General features: G+C 47.6%; 1 protein-coding gene across 1 annotated transcript in view; it reads right to left on the bottom strand.

The window, feature by feature from the left end:
• CHCHD3 (coiled-coil-helix-coiled-coil-helix domain containing 3) overlaps window positions 1–15,382 on the bottom strand; it is a 217,168-nt gene that overhangs the window by 4,075 nt on the left and 197,711 nt on the right. The window contains exon 7 of the mRNA XM_083700960.1: window positions 8,246–8,381. Within this exon, the coding sequence (XP_083557086.1) occupies window positions 8,246–8,381 (136 nt within the window). The remainder of the gene's footprint in view (window positions 1–8,245; window positions 8,382–15,382) is intronic.

Here is a 15,382-nt window from a genome sequence, read left to right as displayed (position 1 = left end):
TCCTTAAGATGGTTGGATGGCACCTTGTACGCCTCCTTCCAGCAACACCTGCAGCCAAGCTGGTGCCAAACATTTTGCTCTCCTTTCCTTTCCATCACATCATCAAGGCCCAGAGGAGGATCTTGTTGCCTGGGCAGCCCAAGACCTCCAGACACACTGGCCAGGCTTGCGCCCCAGGGAGGTCACTTTGGTGCTGCTAACACAGCGGTTTGACCTCAGCCCACGGTGGCATCCTCCTTTGCTTCTCAAGACACACAGATGTCAACAACAAGGGCTCCTCTTCACATTGCCATTGTGGTGCGGAGGCTCCTGAAGTGGGGTACAAGGGGGAAAAGTTTGCCCCAGCATATTTTCCCTCCCGATGTTCTTGCAAGGCATTTTCTTCCCACCTGTGATGATGGCACAGTGCTGCAGGGTCCTGGGTTTATACAGAGTGCATGTTTGGGTGCATTTTATTCTACGCTAGCTTGTTTCACCCATTCATATAACCTTGATGGCTTCTTCCTTGCAAGAGGGAGGCAGCTTCTGCAACAGAATCTTATTATGAAAAGCCTGGCTACACGTTACTCTCATGGTGTGAAGAACGTGAACTGGGCTCTGACTATTAAAAAACCTGAAGTTCCCTGGAGACAGGCAGGGTAACCTACAGGAGCTTGCAGGAAAACAGGAGCCCTTGGTCATCTTTCTCCCTCTTGTCTTTCTCCCTGTCTAGGTCTCCACTCCTCTCCCCAAAGACAGCTAGCCCCTCAAGGAGCTATGCAGGGAGAAAGGGGGCCTTCTCTCTAGCTTTCTCCGCCTGCCTCCAGGGAACCTTCGGAAATCTCAGCAGCTAAAGCCTGGCTTATGCTTGGATACTTTCTGCGTGATGAATGCAACACATAGCCAAGCTCTTAACATTCAACACTGCATAAATTTAAACACTGCATAAATTAACATAATATCTTTCGGGGGCAAAGTGGGGGGGTGGGGTGAGGAATGCCACAACTTGAAAAGCGGATCCCTGCTACTTCCCTCTAGGAATCTGCCAGGTGAGGCAGGAAAATACAGGTGGCTGCCCATCACACAGATTGCTGACAGATTAAAAAAACACAAAACACCATTTCCACTGTAAGGGGGGGGGGGGGAAACAACCACCCACATTTCCACTGCAAGAGATGCCCTGTATGACACAGAGAAGATTGAGTTGGGTACGCAGGGGGTTCCATTCTGTGTTTTTGAAGCAGCAGCAGCTACACCTGCATCATTTTGGATTAATTGCTCAGAAAACTTGCTAATTGTTGGACATTTCCCTTGGTTAAAAACAATCTCTCTCGCATGTGCGCCAAATTATTCACTGCAATGACTTCAATCAGAACAGCAGGCGCAGGACTTTCAGGCAGAAAAGCAGAATCGTCTGTTCCTCCTCAGCATACCTTTTAGCTGCTTAGATAAAGGACAATATTATAACAACGATCAAGGCAAACAGTTCTGAGCACAAGGGGCTTGGCTGATGGAGGGGAATATATTCCCTCCCACCCCCAATAGCTCTCAATATATTCCAAGATTGAAGCTGATGAACCTGAGCTGGGAAATATATATACCGTATTTTTCGCTCTATAAGCCGCACCAGACCACAAGACGCACCTAGTTTTTGGAGGAGGAAAACAAGAAAAAAAAAATATTCTGAATCCCAGAAGCCAGAACAGCAAGAGGGAGTGCTGCACAGCGATCCCTCTTGCTGTTCTGGCTTCTGGGATAGCTGCACAGCCTGCATTCGCTCCATAAGACGCACACACATTTCCCCTTACTTTTTAGGAGGGAAAAAGTGAGTCTTATAGAGCAAAAAATACGGTATTTTTGGTGGGAGGTGGTCATGGTGAGGAGAGGCACTAGGACAGGGGTCGGCAAGGCTTACCTCGCTTAGGCCGGTTTACTCCAGCAGAGATCCCTCTGTGGACCGGATCGCGCGCACACCTGCCCTAGATTTTCGGAGTCTGCATCTGTGCAGGCGCAATTTCCGGCACCGCGGAAGTGAGTTTCCGCGCTGTGCTAGCTTAGCGCAGCACATGCGGACTCCCCGAGCGGATGGCTCGGTTTGTGGGCCGGTTAAATGACCTCCATGGGCTGCTTGTGGCCCATAGGCCTTAGGTTGCCAACCCCTGCCCTAGGAGCAAGAGCGCATCTGGTTGCTTAAGAAATTGGCACGGTGCATGTGGCAAGACCAACTGGCTACATCCCTGCTCAATGCAAGCAAGCTAGCTGTCAGACCTAATCCAGCAACCTGTTCTCACGGTGGCCAACTGGATGCTTATGGGAAACACAGAAGAAAGACATGTGGCAGTGAGTTCCACAGTTTAATTAAGCACTGCATGGAGAAGTACTTTCTGTTATCTGTTCTGATCAGCTTCATTGAATGTCCACTAGTTCCAGTGTTATGACAGAGGGAGAAAAGCTTACTGTTATGTTTCCACCCCTTCAAGATCCCATTCTTGCTGTAAGCGCGCATAAACGCTGATTGCCGCCGGCCGCCATGGCCTTGCCTTGATAAACATGGTCACGATAAACAACTGTCGTCATCGGAGCCCTGCTCCGGTGGAGGGGAGGAATATATCAATAATATGCTTCGCTTTATCAAACTGCCTTGAGAGAACTTCAGATAAAGATTTAACTCGAGATACAGCCAAGTGTCAAAGCCCTCAATATTAGCAGCTCCACGAGGTTTTTCTAAGGGAGAGATGGAGCCGGGAGATTACCGAGTGCAAAATACGGAGTGTGCAGATGACAAGACGAGCCGATTGCAATCGAGGCAGGAAGGAAAGAGGAGTCAATAAATTCAATTTATGAGCAGCACAAAAAGAGTCTTCGGCTGCCGTGCTGGTGGGAGGCATCGCTACGTGGATTTCAGATTCCCTCCTGTGTCTGCTTCTCGGCGTTATTGAGCCGGTTTCCAAACGCAATTTTTGTTGCTGCTGCTGTTCTTCTTCTTCTTTGGTAGCCAATTTCGGATTGGCTTCTCGGTCCCCTGATTTCCCTCTCCTCGGCTTATTCATCCCCTCGCATGCATCTGTCTGTGTTAATTACGGTCTGGTTTTCATACAGCCTTTTTCGGAGCAGCTTCAAAGCCAACTATTTGTTTAGACTCTTCAGTCACCAGCAGCATAAGGGGGGGAAACTGCACCCCCACCTACAGCCCACGAGGACTACAAAAACATCCTCCCTTGGGATGTAGGAGTAAAAATATAGCTCCCTCTAAGCCTTTTCAATAGCATGATAAAAGCGCTTTCTGTTCCCGTATGGGCACATCCAAACATACATGAGCATGGTTTAACTGCTATTGCTGCTCTCAAAGGACTCTAGGAAACACCATTTTGGTAGGGTCTTAGGGATTCCCAGTCTCCTCCTAACCTGCCCAGGATTCCAGACCACCTGTTTTAACATGCACCGTAAGCTGTGTTCTGTATATCCATATCCTAGAACAGGTTCATGAGAGTGGAGTGAAATCCCACTGACAGTTAGAGGCCCATCAAAACGTAACAACTGTCTGCATCAGGGAGGAAGTGTGGTACTGGGGTGCTGATGTTCTTCCAGAAGGCACAGCAGCGATAGTACAGTGGTGCCTCGCTAGACGAAAAGAATTCGTTCCGCGATTCTCTTCGTCTAGCGTTTTTTTCGTCTTGTGAAGCAAGCCCATTGACAGCTTAGCGGATTAGCGCTACAGCTATCAAGCGGCTTCCAGCGATCAGCTGTTAAGCGGCTTATCAGCGGAACAGCTGATAAGCGGCTTAGCGGCTTAAGAAAAGGGCGAAAAAAGCGAAAAAACCCCGCGGGGGGATGCAAGATTTTTTTCGTCTTGCGAAGCAACCCCATAGGGAAATTCGTTTTGCGAAGCGCCTCCAAAACGGAAAACCCTTTCGTCTAGCGGGTTTTTCGTCTTGCGAGGCGTTCGTCTTGCGGGGCACCACTGTATGTGATGCTACTCTGGACGCTCACCAAATATGCAGATGACAGCCATGACTCCACCTTCTATTCCTGCCATTTCGGAAAGTTTGACGATAATGTCTAACTTTATGCTGCTTTCAACATGCTGCAATAATGATATTTCTTTATGCTTTCTCTCCATTGGTTTATGTTGTTTATTAATAAAACATTAAAAAAAAATAAGAACAGCGACAGATTTTGGAACTGTTGGGGCATCGTTGCCAAGTAAGGAAAATGCTTTGTGTCTACAGGAGGACTTCTGTCGCATGGGGCTGTGCATTTCAGGGGAGGAGGGGAAATGAAGCACAAAATGAACCTTTGCTCAGGCGTTAGGTAGGCAATTGCACCTCCTCTTCTTCTTCTTTGGCGATCACTTGTAGCCGAGTAAGATTGTCTTCCATAAACACAGTTTTAACAATGAGTCTGTAAGTGACTGTGGAGGCCTATTCTGGATCCACACGTCCTTCCACAGTGGGGACACTGGTTTCCGGGCAGGAGTTGATCACGGTGTGGATTTGCCAAGCATGCCTTCCTCTTAGTTTCGCCCTTGCGTCCTGAGTTTGAGTGTCTTCTAAGCCCATGACACCTTTGGTAAAGGCTGTTCTCCAACTGGAGCGCTCGCAGGTAAGTAGATAAGTGTTTCCCAGTTGTCAGTGTTTATATGACATTTTTAAAGATCTGCCTTGAGACAGTCTTTAAACCTCTTTTGTTGACCACCAGCATTGCGCTTTCCATTTTTAAGTTCGGAATAGAGCAATTGCTTTGGAAGACGATCATCAGGCATCCGCACAACATGACCGGTCCAGTGAAGATGATGTTGAAGAATCATTGCTTCAACACTGGTGATCTTTGCTTCTTCCAGTACACTGATCCCAAGTCAGTGAAGTCACAGGTATTATCTGAACTGGGTGGGCAATCTCTGGGCATAAGCCTAGTTGGACCTGCGAGGTCTCCCTATTTAGCCTGCAATGCTATTTCAGCCAAGCCACAGCCTTATGCTTGGCATCATATATATGACACCAGGTGTGGGGGCAGGTGAAAACCTGGCTCAGCCAAAAGGGGGTTTGCAGGCACTGCCGACCGGGCGATTGGCAGTGCCTGCAACACTGTATGCAAGCCAATCTGAAAGGGGTTCCTTAAGACGGAACCATCAGCTAGCTGACTGGGTTTTCCTAAGCTCCTTTCAAAGCGCTGTCCTGCGGAATACTTTGAAAGAAGCACTAAAAGTGCAGGGCAAAAAAGGTATCACTGTGGTGTCAGGTGACTTGGCCCACCCACCTGTCAAACTTGGCCCGCAAGGGGTGGGAGACATAACCATCTGACCCACCAAACAGATGCAGTTCTCTACCCTTGATGTGTAAGGAGACAGTGCAGGCCTCATGTCAGCCTCAATAGTTATACAGATGTTACAGACCTTGGTGTGGGGGAAAGACTTGAATTTTTATAGCAAAACCAAATTGCTGTTTGGTTGCTGTGGGGTGGGGGAAAACAGAGGCGCAACTTACAGGGAAGATATTCAAATCCTCTGCAACAGAAGAGTTATGTGGACATTTCTCAAAAAACCTGAATTGCTCATACAGTCATACCTTGGTTTGAAGTAGCTTTGGGTTGAGCATTTTCAGGTTGCACTCTGCAGTGACCCGGAAGTAACAGAGCGTGTTACTTCCGGGTTTCGCCGCTCGTGTATGCGCAGATGCTCAAAATGACATCATGCGCATGCACGGAAACGGCGAATCACGACCAGCGCATGCGTAGACGCTGGTTGCGTTCGCTTCAGGATGCGAACGGGGCTCCGGAACGGATCCCGTTCGCATCCAGAGGTACCACTGTACATTGTGAAAGCCAGCATGCTGGACCCAGGGGTGAAACCAGAAAGTTAACTCAGGATAGTGAAAGGATGATTGTCCGAGTGGTGAAAAGAATTAAGCATAGCCGACATTCTAGGTTCTTATCTGAGTTGCACACCACAGACGCTGAAGTATCCCATATAATTTAATGGTGGAAGTGGAAACTGAGGTCATTTTGAACAGTGAGGACCAATGGAACCTGGACAGACAAGATCTGATTTTGAGCAGGGCAACGGTTGTTGGTGATTTGAGTATCAGGATTATATAGCTTCCTCTGTTATTCCCCAGCAACCTCAGACTTTGTAGGCTTGAGTGGAGATAAGAGAACAGAGGAGGCCTTGGTGCTGCTTCCCCTCTCTGCCACCAGCTGAATCAGAATAGCAGGAGTGCCGTGAGGGGCTACTATACTGGAAGAACAAGCGTGAGACGACAGCGAGGGAGCAAGCAGGACACCGGGCAGGCAACGGGGAGCAGGCAACAATCATGTATCTATAAAGATGCCGTAATTGGCCCTTTCCATCTCTCAGTTCCATGCATACGGTCTATGCCAGATTACTGTGTTCTCTTGAGAGACTCCACAAAGTAAACTTGGCAAGCTGCCTTGACAACCATTATAAACTGGCGTGTCCCTGGATTTGCAGACATGAAAAGCAAGCAAACGATAGCCATACAAGCTAAAGCGTGGCTTCTGGCCCTGCCAGTCCACCGGGGACGCTCTCTGAAAGAGAGCGGGCCAACTTGGTGGAAATGGAATTATAACAGGAGCAGAAGAGGATAATTTATAAAGCACCACCAGAAGCAAGCCAAGAGGATGTGTGCAACTGCCTTTGCTGGCAACGTTCGCCGCAGAGCCGCTGGATGCATTCCAGCAAAAAGTTCAGAGCTTTGCTGAAATAAATGGGAACTGAGTAAGAGCAATGCTACCAAAAGAAAAGACAAGACAAGACACTTTCCTCTAATTCGGCGGTTCTCAACCTGTGGGTCCCCAGATGTTGTTGACTACAAACTGAAGGGTTTGCCCTTAGCTTAGCTGGAACAGGCAAAGCAGACGCAATGCTTGAAAAGCCGAAGAACATCCAAAAATAGGTAGAGTGGTATTACTGGGGCAAGGAAGGAGGTTATATCTAGCAAGGAGGGGGCCAGGCGATGCTGTATAGATTTGACAAAATGTGAAGAATCTCTACTTGCAACAGCCTGATTCAAGGCCGGCTAGAAGCAATGAAAGGCGGGGGAGGATTTAAATGCATTTCAAATGCAGACATGGATCCAAACCCCCAGCAACTGCAACTAAGCTCACCCCCTGTCAGTTTAAGCAAGGTATATGGAGAGAACGACAAAGAAACTCTATGAATTGAAAGCAAATCGGAGGAAGAGAAATCCAATATTAGATGGGGGGGGGGGGAATCCTTCCAGTAGCACCTTAGAGACCAACTAAGTTTGTTATTGGTATGAGCTTTCATGTGTGTGCAGACTTCTTCAGATACACTGAAACAAAAGTCACCAGACCCTTATATATAGTGAGAGGGTGAGAAGGGGTATTACTCAGAAGGGTGGTGGGAATGGGTGATTGGCTGATAGGTGTGGTAAATCTGTTGACGACAGCCAATCACCCATTCCCACCACCCTTCTGAGTAATACCCCTTCTCACCCTCTCACTATACCCCTCCTAATAAAAGGTAAAGGGACCCCTGACCATTAGGTCCAGTCATGGCCGACTCTGGGGTTGCAGCGCTCATCTCGCTTTACTGGCCAAGGGAGCCAGCGTACAGCTTCCGGGTCACGTGGCCAGCATGACTAAGCTGCTTCTGGCGAACCAGAGCAGCACACGGAAACGCCATTTACCTTCCTGTTGAAGCGGTACCTATTTATCTACTTGCACCTGATGTGCTTTCGAACTGCTAGGTTGGCAGGAGCAGGGACCGAGCAACGGGAGCTCACTCCATCGCAGGGATTCAAATGGCCAACCTTCTGATCGGCAAGCCCTAGGCTCTGTGGTTTAACCCACAGCACCACCCGTGTCCCAATACCCCTCCTACCCTCTCACTATTTATAAGGGTCTGGTGACTTCTTTTTCAGTGTATCTGAAGAAGTGTGCATGCACACGAAAGCTCATACCAATAACAAACTTAGTTGGTCTCTAAGGTGCTACTGGAAGGATTTTTTTAAATTTTGTTTCGACTACGGCAGACCAACACGGCTACCTATCTGTAACCAATATTAGATTGTTCACAATGCTAAGTGTTAAACAATACCGTAGAAATGAATGGAACAGGATCGGCCGGATCCCTAGACCACACCGTGAAATAATGAAAAAGAAGTGCAGAGAATGGCAATGACCTTGCAAAATGGTCTAAGGCAGGAAACTGCCCAGAAGGCCCAGAGGGAGCTCCACAGAGGTCTCGCCGTTTCCCTGCCCCCTCCACCTGCTTTTTGGGACTCACCTGCTTGGCATGGTTGACACACTTCAAGTACTCGCTGGCCAGAACTGAGCAGCTCAGCGTCTGCTGGGAGTTTTCCTGGTAGCACTGGAAGATTTTGCTCTGCAAGTCAGCACACACAGGGCGAGACTCGTATCGCCTGCAACAAGGGGAGGGAGGGGAGATAAGATGGAGGAGGAGGAGGAGGAAGAAGAAGAAGATAGGTGTTGAATGGCTGCTTTCATACTAATTTATATGAAACAATGTATTATTATATAGAATATTTTGCTGGCAGAAAGTAGGTTCTTTGTATTCTTAATTATATGATCAAGATTCATACAGACTAAAGGTCCATCCAGTCCAGCAGTCTGTTTCAATAATTGCCACCCTCATGCCCTGAACCCTTCCCTGTTGCTTGATATCAGAAGATATCGTAGGTGTACTCTTGGAAATCAGATGAGACTGTTAGCTTCCCCCCGGCTGCCAGCTTATCAATGTACCACAAATGACTACCGTGCCTTCATGTGGGCTAGTGCATTTTTGGGGTGGGGTAGAAACATATATGGACTTATTTCCAAAGCTAGTTTCATACAATATCCAAAAGAAACATTCATTCATTCATTCCCTTCACCCCAAGGTCCCAAGAGAGGTATAGCCAGTGGCGTAGCATGGGTTGTCAGCAAGTAATTTGGCCCCCTAACCCGTGGATTTGTGCCCCCTAACCCTACCCCCCAGATGTTGCGCCCGGTGCGGCCGCCCCCCCGCACCCCCCACGCTACACCACTGGGTATAGCCCAAGGAAGTAACACATGCAACATTAAAAGAAAACAGTAGACACAGCGCAGAGCATTTGTTCTCCCAAGAATTAATGAACGGGAACCAAGATTTCTCAAGTACTCAGTGTATATCGCCAGCCTTCCCTAATCCATGCAAACACAATACGTTTTGGCAGTTCAGCTGGTTTCCACAGTTCGCCCAGCCAGTCTTTCTACAACAGATTTACAATCAGCATTTTCAAAGTTGACAGATCCAAGATTAACTCAGTACGCTCCCTCCGCCTTACAATCCGTCTTAGGAACCTACCTCGACATTTACTAGATTCGCAGGACTTATGTAGTCACTCGTGGTTTGGGTTACCTGGATTGCCATCATCATCATCTTTTAGAAATTACGCTTGTGCAGATTTACATAGAAATAGCTGGCTTTTTACCAGCCGACATCTGCGCCGTCCAGCTGCATAGATGCTACGCAATCCTACGAAATTAGGCATCAACCTTTCTTCCTGTTGTTCTCACTATAGCAGAAGTGGGAACTGAAAGTGCCCCATGGGCCAGATCCTCAGTTTCCCCCTCTGCAGGCCACCTACCTGTCAAAGTTCAAAGGGGCATTGAATAATAGAAGCAACTACAGGCCAGGCACACACACACACACACACACACACGGTCCCTATGCCATCATCACTCTCCAGCACCCACCACCAGACTTGAGAAGTGGTTGTTTCTGCTGTTTGGTAAATGAAAACCACATAGCATTCTAAATACACCTCATTCCTCTCTTTTGAAAATCAATATGTGAACACACACGTTTCCCCCATAAATCCAATATGCAGCTCAATCATATCTTCCACATAGTATCATTTTAAGTAGAACATGGTGAGAGAGAGAGAGAGAGAGAGAGAGAGAGAGAGAGAGAGAGAGAGAGAGAGATGCTCATCTGTGAGTGTGTCCTGCAATGAATATTTTTATGCTCCTTATTTCGGATTGGTTTGGGAATAACCATATTTTAACAAAAAGGATGAAAGTGAGATGCAAAGCAGTCAACTGCTCCTTAGGAGGGCTCAGTTCTTGGCAGCCTTGCAAGATGTAGAAGCAAAAAAGAAACCAGAGGGCGACTGCTAAATCTCCTTCATTTTACAGCACACGCCAGATTAAAAAAACAACAACCCATCTCTCCGGCGCTCTTGATCATTATGCTGTTTCACTGCAAAATGTTGGGAAGCCAAATTAAGAATCCAGCCTCGTGGCCTTGCTCTGTAGGCTCCAAAAGTGGATACTTGAGGCCAAGAGGCTTTCATAGACTCATCGAGTTGGAAGGGACCACAACGGTCATCTGGTTCCAACCCCCTGCAATGCAGGAATCTTTTTTGTCCAACATGGAGCTCGAACCCACAAAATTTAAGAGTCTCATGCTCTACCAGCAGCTCCTGCTGTCAACAAGTATTTTTACAAGGGGACCCTGGTAAAGATAATGCTCTGAATGTGGAAGATCCTGGGTTTAATTTCCTTAAAAAAAAAAAAAAAAAAGATTCATGTAGCAGCAGATGATAGGAAATACCCCTCCCTCCCTGAAACCCCAAAGAGCTGCTGATAGACAAGCCAGGATAAAGGCAGCTTCCTGCATTCCACATCACATCAACGTGTGCCACCCCTAAATGTTCAAGATCCAAAGACCTCATATTGAGAGAGGGGCTTCCCTGAGAAGGTGCAGGCCGCTGCCAATGGAGAGGCAAACGTCTGCCTGAATAGCTCTCTACCACTTTGGATACAGGATGTGACCGAGTCAGGAGGCACAATCCAAAGTGCACCCCTATGTCATCTGCAGAACTGATCTGCACGTTGCATTTCCTGATCAAAAAGTTGGGCTTTCTGTCTGGAGAGGCAGGGTGTGGTGTGTGACACTGCTATGCCAACTGCTTCCTCACCAACTTGCGACCTTCAGGGTTTGAGCTAAGGAAAGCAATTATCCCTGTATTAGCACATTCATCTACTATGCTTGCAAGGGTTGGGGGGAGCAAGAGCAAACTTACAAGGATGATCCAAAGACTGGGTAGCACGATGTGCGATGCTGCTGGAAGCAGACTTTTGTGGACTGTCAAGGCCAGGAGCCAGAGTGGTGTCCAGAGTTGGTTTACTTGTGACAGGTAGTTATAACCCACTGTCAGAGAACTGCCATCGGCTCAGAGGCAAGTGATAGAAGGGCAGTTGTGTTACAGAGAGCCTCCGAAAATCTTGTGAAGCAGTTCCTCTTCCGGCGAGGAGGAAAGCCCCACCTCCAGTTGAGAGTAGGTGCAAAGACCAGAGGATGCTAGGAAGAGCCTTAACACCGAGCCTGAGCAAGCCGGAAAGGAGGGGAGCACGCCCTTGCCATCGCCCATCCTGCGCAGCAGTCTGAGGTGCAGGGAGGGGTGGAAAAGGCTGGGAGTAACGAAACTTTTATGTTGGGGGAGGTACAATAACAGACCACTCCCGGATTCTGCTAGCGACTGAGCCAGACATGAACTCATGAGCTCTTCACTGTAAATAGTTTGCACAAAAATAAAGCCTGTAAAAGACAGGTCAGAATCCTGCCTGTTACTCTCGAGCAACCGCAACAGCACCTGACACCAACCTTTTAGGACAAAGGGCTCCCATGTGTGCTTCCTCAGAGAGCCTTTTTAGGGAACCTCGGGACATGAGTCACTGAAAGGACCCACTTGCCCCCATAGCTCTTCTTCTGAGTGAGCAGAAATGGGCCTGAGCTGAGCACCACCCTCCTTAATTGTGTCCTCAGAAGCCGACTGTGTCACAATATGAGAAGTGATGCTGTGGCTTCTGTGACTGATAACCGTGAAGGCTACAGCTGCATCCATCCCCCCGAAAAAGCTCGGAGGGACGCAGCATGCACATGCTTCGTATGACTTATGACTCACCACTCTCATGATTCACCACTTCTAATGAAACCTAATGGAAGCCCAGCTGCAGACTGCTAATAGGGTTTGTTTGGAGAGTCACTGCAAGCAAAGCAATTAACCTAAACTTAGAACAGCTCCTGAACTGTTCAGATGAGATAATTCCGATGGCAAGGCTTTGCTCCCTTAGCAAAAGCATCCTCAATGTGCAGGACAGTTCAAATTGAGAGTGGCAGACACGCGGCCTCTCAAAATTCTCCACCTGCAATGCAAGAATCTAACCAAAGCATCCATGACAAGAGCTGTCAGGTGGTGAAGTGGTTGCTCACGAGGAACCAGGCAGGACTCCGACCTGTCTTTTGCAGGTTTTTATTTGTGCAAACTATTTACAGTGCAGAACCACAAAGTTCATGTCCATCTTAGTCACTTGCAGATTCCGGGAGTGGCCCCTTCTGGTTTCTCCCCCAGCATAAGAACTTAGACACCCCAAATCTCCACCTCCCCTCCTTACATTTCACCCCTCTGCACAAACTGGGCGACGGAAATGGCATGCCTGTTTCCTGGCATCCGGGCTAGGTGAGGCACTTGGGCTCTCTGTAGCATCTTCGAGCCCTCCCCTCGCTCAACTTCCCCCTTCCTCCTCTGCTCCACTGGAGGTGTGGCTTACCACACCATTGGATGAGGAGCTGCGCCTCAGAAGCATCAGAGGCTCTCTCTATCCCACTGCCTCCTTCCGCTGTTCCAATGGCAGTCCCCTGACAGGAGCCATCCAACCATGTGTCTGCTTTAGAAGCAAAAGGGCAAGGGAGATTTGTTCCACAGTTAGGGGTGGAAGCTAATAATTCAGAGAGTAGTTCAAATCATATTTGTTATGTCCAAGGCAATGTATGCCTTAGCACAGTCAAGTGGAAGAAAGGTTTTACAGAGCTTCGGAGCTCTCAAGAAGTACGTAGTGCAGGCACTTTTTGCATGTGGGTTCTCCTATCCTCCAAAGGAAAGCCTGAGATGACCAAGTATCAATATGTCTGGCTGTGTAAATGGGATCACTTCCTTAGCAGACAATGCACTATATTAACCTACTAGAAAGAAGCCCTGGCTGCATATTGAACAATTCCATTTGTTGTGCTCCCCTAATGCGCCGTTTACCCATTTGGAAAAAGGCCAAGCAGCATTAACTGCCTAGCATGAGCTAGCTACAAAATGTGCAGTAAAGTATCTTCCAATCCAGAGATTTTGCCTATACCTGTACAACACAACACAACAACATATCCAGGTAGCTGCCCGTTCACTGCAATGAATATGCTGTATTATATGCAGGCCTGATAGTGATCTTCTAGTGATCTTCTACATGAGGAAGGACACTGACAAACTGGAACGTAGAATCATAGAATCATAGAGTTGGAAGAGACCACAAGGGCCATCGAGTCCAACCCCCTGCCAAGCAGGAAACACCATCAGAGCACTCCTGACATATGGTTGTCAAGCCTCTGCTTAAAGACCTCCAAAGAAGGAGACTCCACCACACTCCTTGGCAGTGTCCAGAGGAGGGCAACCAAAATGGTCAAAGGCCTAGAAACGAAGCCTTATGAGGAACGGCTAAGGGAGCTGGGCATGTTTAGCCTGGAGAAGAGGAGGTTAAGGGGTGATATGATAGCCATGTTCAAATATATAAAAGGATGTCACATAGAGGAGGGAGAAAGGTTGTTTTCTGCTGCTCCAGAGAAGCAGACACGGAGCAATGGTTCCAAACTACAAGAAAGAAGATTCCACCTAAACATTAGGAAGAACTTCCTGACAGTAAGAGCTGTTTGACAGTGGAATTTGCTGCCAAGGAGTGTGGTGGAGTCTCCTTCTTTGGAGGTCTTTAAGCAGAGGCTTGACAACCATATGTCAGGAGTGCTCTGATGGTGTTTCCTGCTTGGCAGGGGGTTGGACTCGATGGCCCTTGTGGTCTCTTCTAACTCTATGATTCTATGATTCTAGTATTTATTTACAACCAGCCATATTGATAAAATAATGTCAAAGCTGTTTCCCAAAATAGGTCAGGATTCCGCAAAACACAGTCTAGTTGCAACTAGGCTACCGTTTGCAAACTGGGAAAATGGATCGGTCTGCTTCTACTTCCCAGTTTAACAGAAGTAACAAGCAATATGGAGAACAATGTTATGATTCCTCTTTGACCTTTCAAGCAATCATTTCAAAACTGGATGATGATGAAACTTTTGGGCCTTTAACTGAAATGCTCTACTAGTTCCACCAAAGTGGAGAAGCACCTTCACATATACTTTGCAAAAAAACCAACAACCCCGGTTTCCTAAGAGACACGGAAAGAGCTGCAATGTGTGATCATAGCACACCAGCTACATTGCTTTAATAACTGGCTTGTCAATCGAAAGCAGTCTTCTAATGCACGAGCAATACGATTTGGTGAACTGAAAATTAAATTCTGATTGACCAAGCCATTCCCCCACCCCTATCAAACTCTGAAGGTGGACTTAAAAAATGTATAACCTGATTGTATTACTGCACACACCACTCCCATTTTGAGCAAAAACAGCTCTCCTGGGGCAGAGAGACTGTGCCAAATGGAAGGCATAGCCTTTCTTTGCAGGTTTACATAAATCTAATTTAAAATCTGTTCATTAATTTATTTTTGTAGGGCTGCTAGGCACTTTGCAACAACGCTGCAAATAGGATGATTTACTACTCGTTTAGGTGCTCTTGTTCTTTTAACAAAATCAACTCCACCCTTCCTTTTTCCCATGCATTGAGAACACACACTGACCTTCAGTGTGACCAGCTCTTGACTGACTAACCATCCAAAATATATCCAGTGAAGTCTTCTTCATTCGCAATTCCTGCCCCGGTACATTGAACCTCGCATGCAACCTTCTTATTTACCTTCTGGCATTCCTTAGCTTTTCTTAGGTAAAGGTAAAGGGACCCCTGACCATTAGGTCCAGTCGTGACCGACTCTGGGGTTGTGGCGCTCATCTCGCTTTACTGGCCGAGGGAGCCGGTGTACAGCTTCCGGGTCATGTGGCCAGCATGACTAAGCCACTTCTGGTGAACCAGAGCAGCGCACGGAAACGCCATTTACCTTCCCGCTTGGAGCGGTACCTATTTATCTACTTGCACTTTGAGGTGCTTTCGAACTGCTAGGTGGGCAGGAGCAGGGACCGAGCAACGGGAGCTCACCCCGTCACGGGGATTCGAACTGCCGACCTTCTGATCAGCAAGTCCTAGGCTCTATTGTTTAACCCACAGCACCACCTGCGTCCCCTAGCCTTTCTTAGCATGTGCCTTTTAACTTGTTTATAAATGTTCTGGAGCTTGGAGCAAGCAGTGAACTGGCTAAGTTTGAATTATGACACCAAATTATTTGGGGTGAGAGAAGGAGATGGCAAAGAGCTCCAAAATGAACGCCTCAAACTGGGTGAATGGGCAGATGCAGTTCAATATAAATAAGTGTAAAGTGATGCACACTGATTCCA

Source organism: Podarcis gaigeae, assembly GCF_964106915.1.
Source record: "Podarcis gaigeae genome assembly, chromosome: 10".
Lineage (NCBI taxonomy): Eukaryota > Metazoa > Chordata > Lepidosauria > Squamata > Lacertidae > Podarcis > Podarcis gaigeae.
The sequence above is the reverse complement of the archived record's forward strand: the minus strand, read 5'-3'. Positions and strand labels throughout refer to the sequence as shown.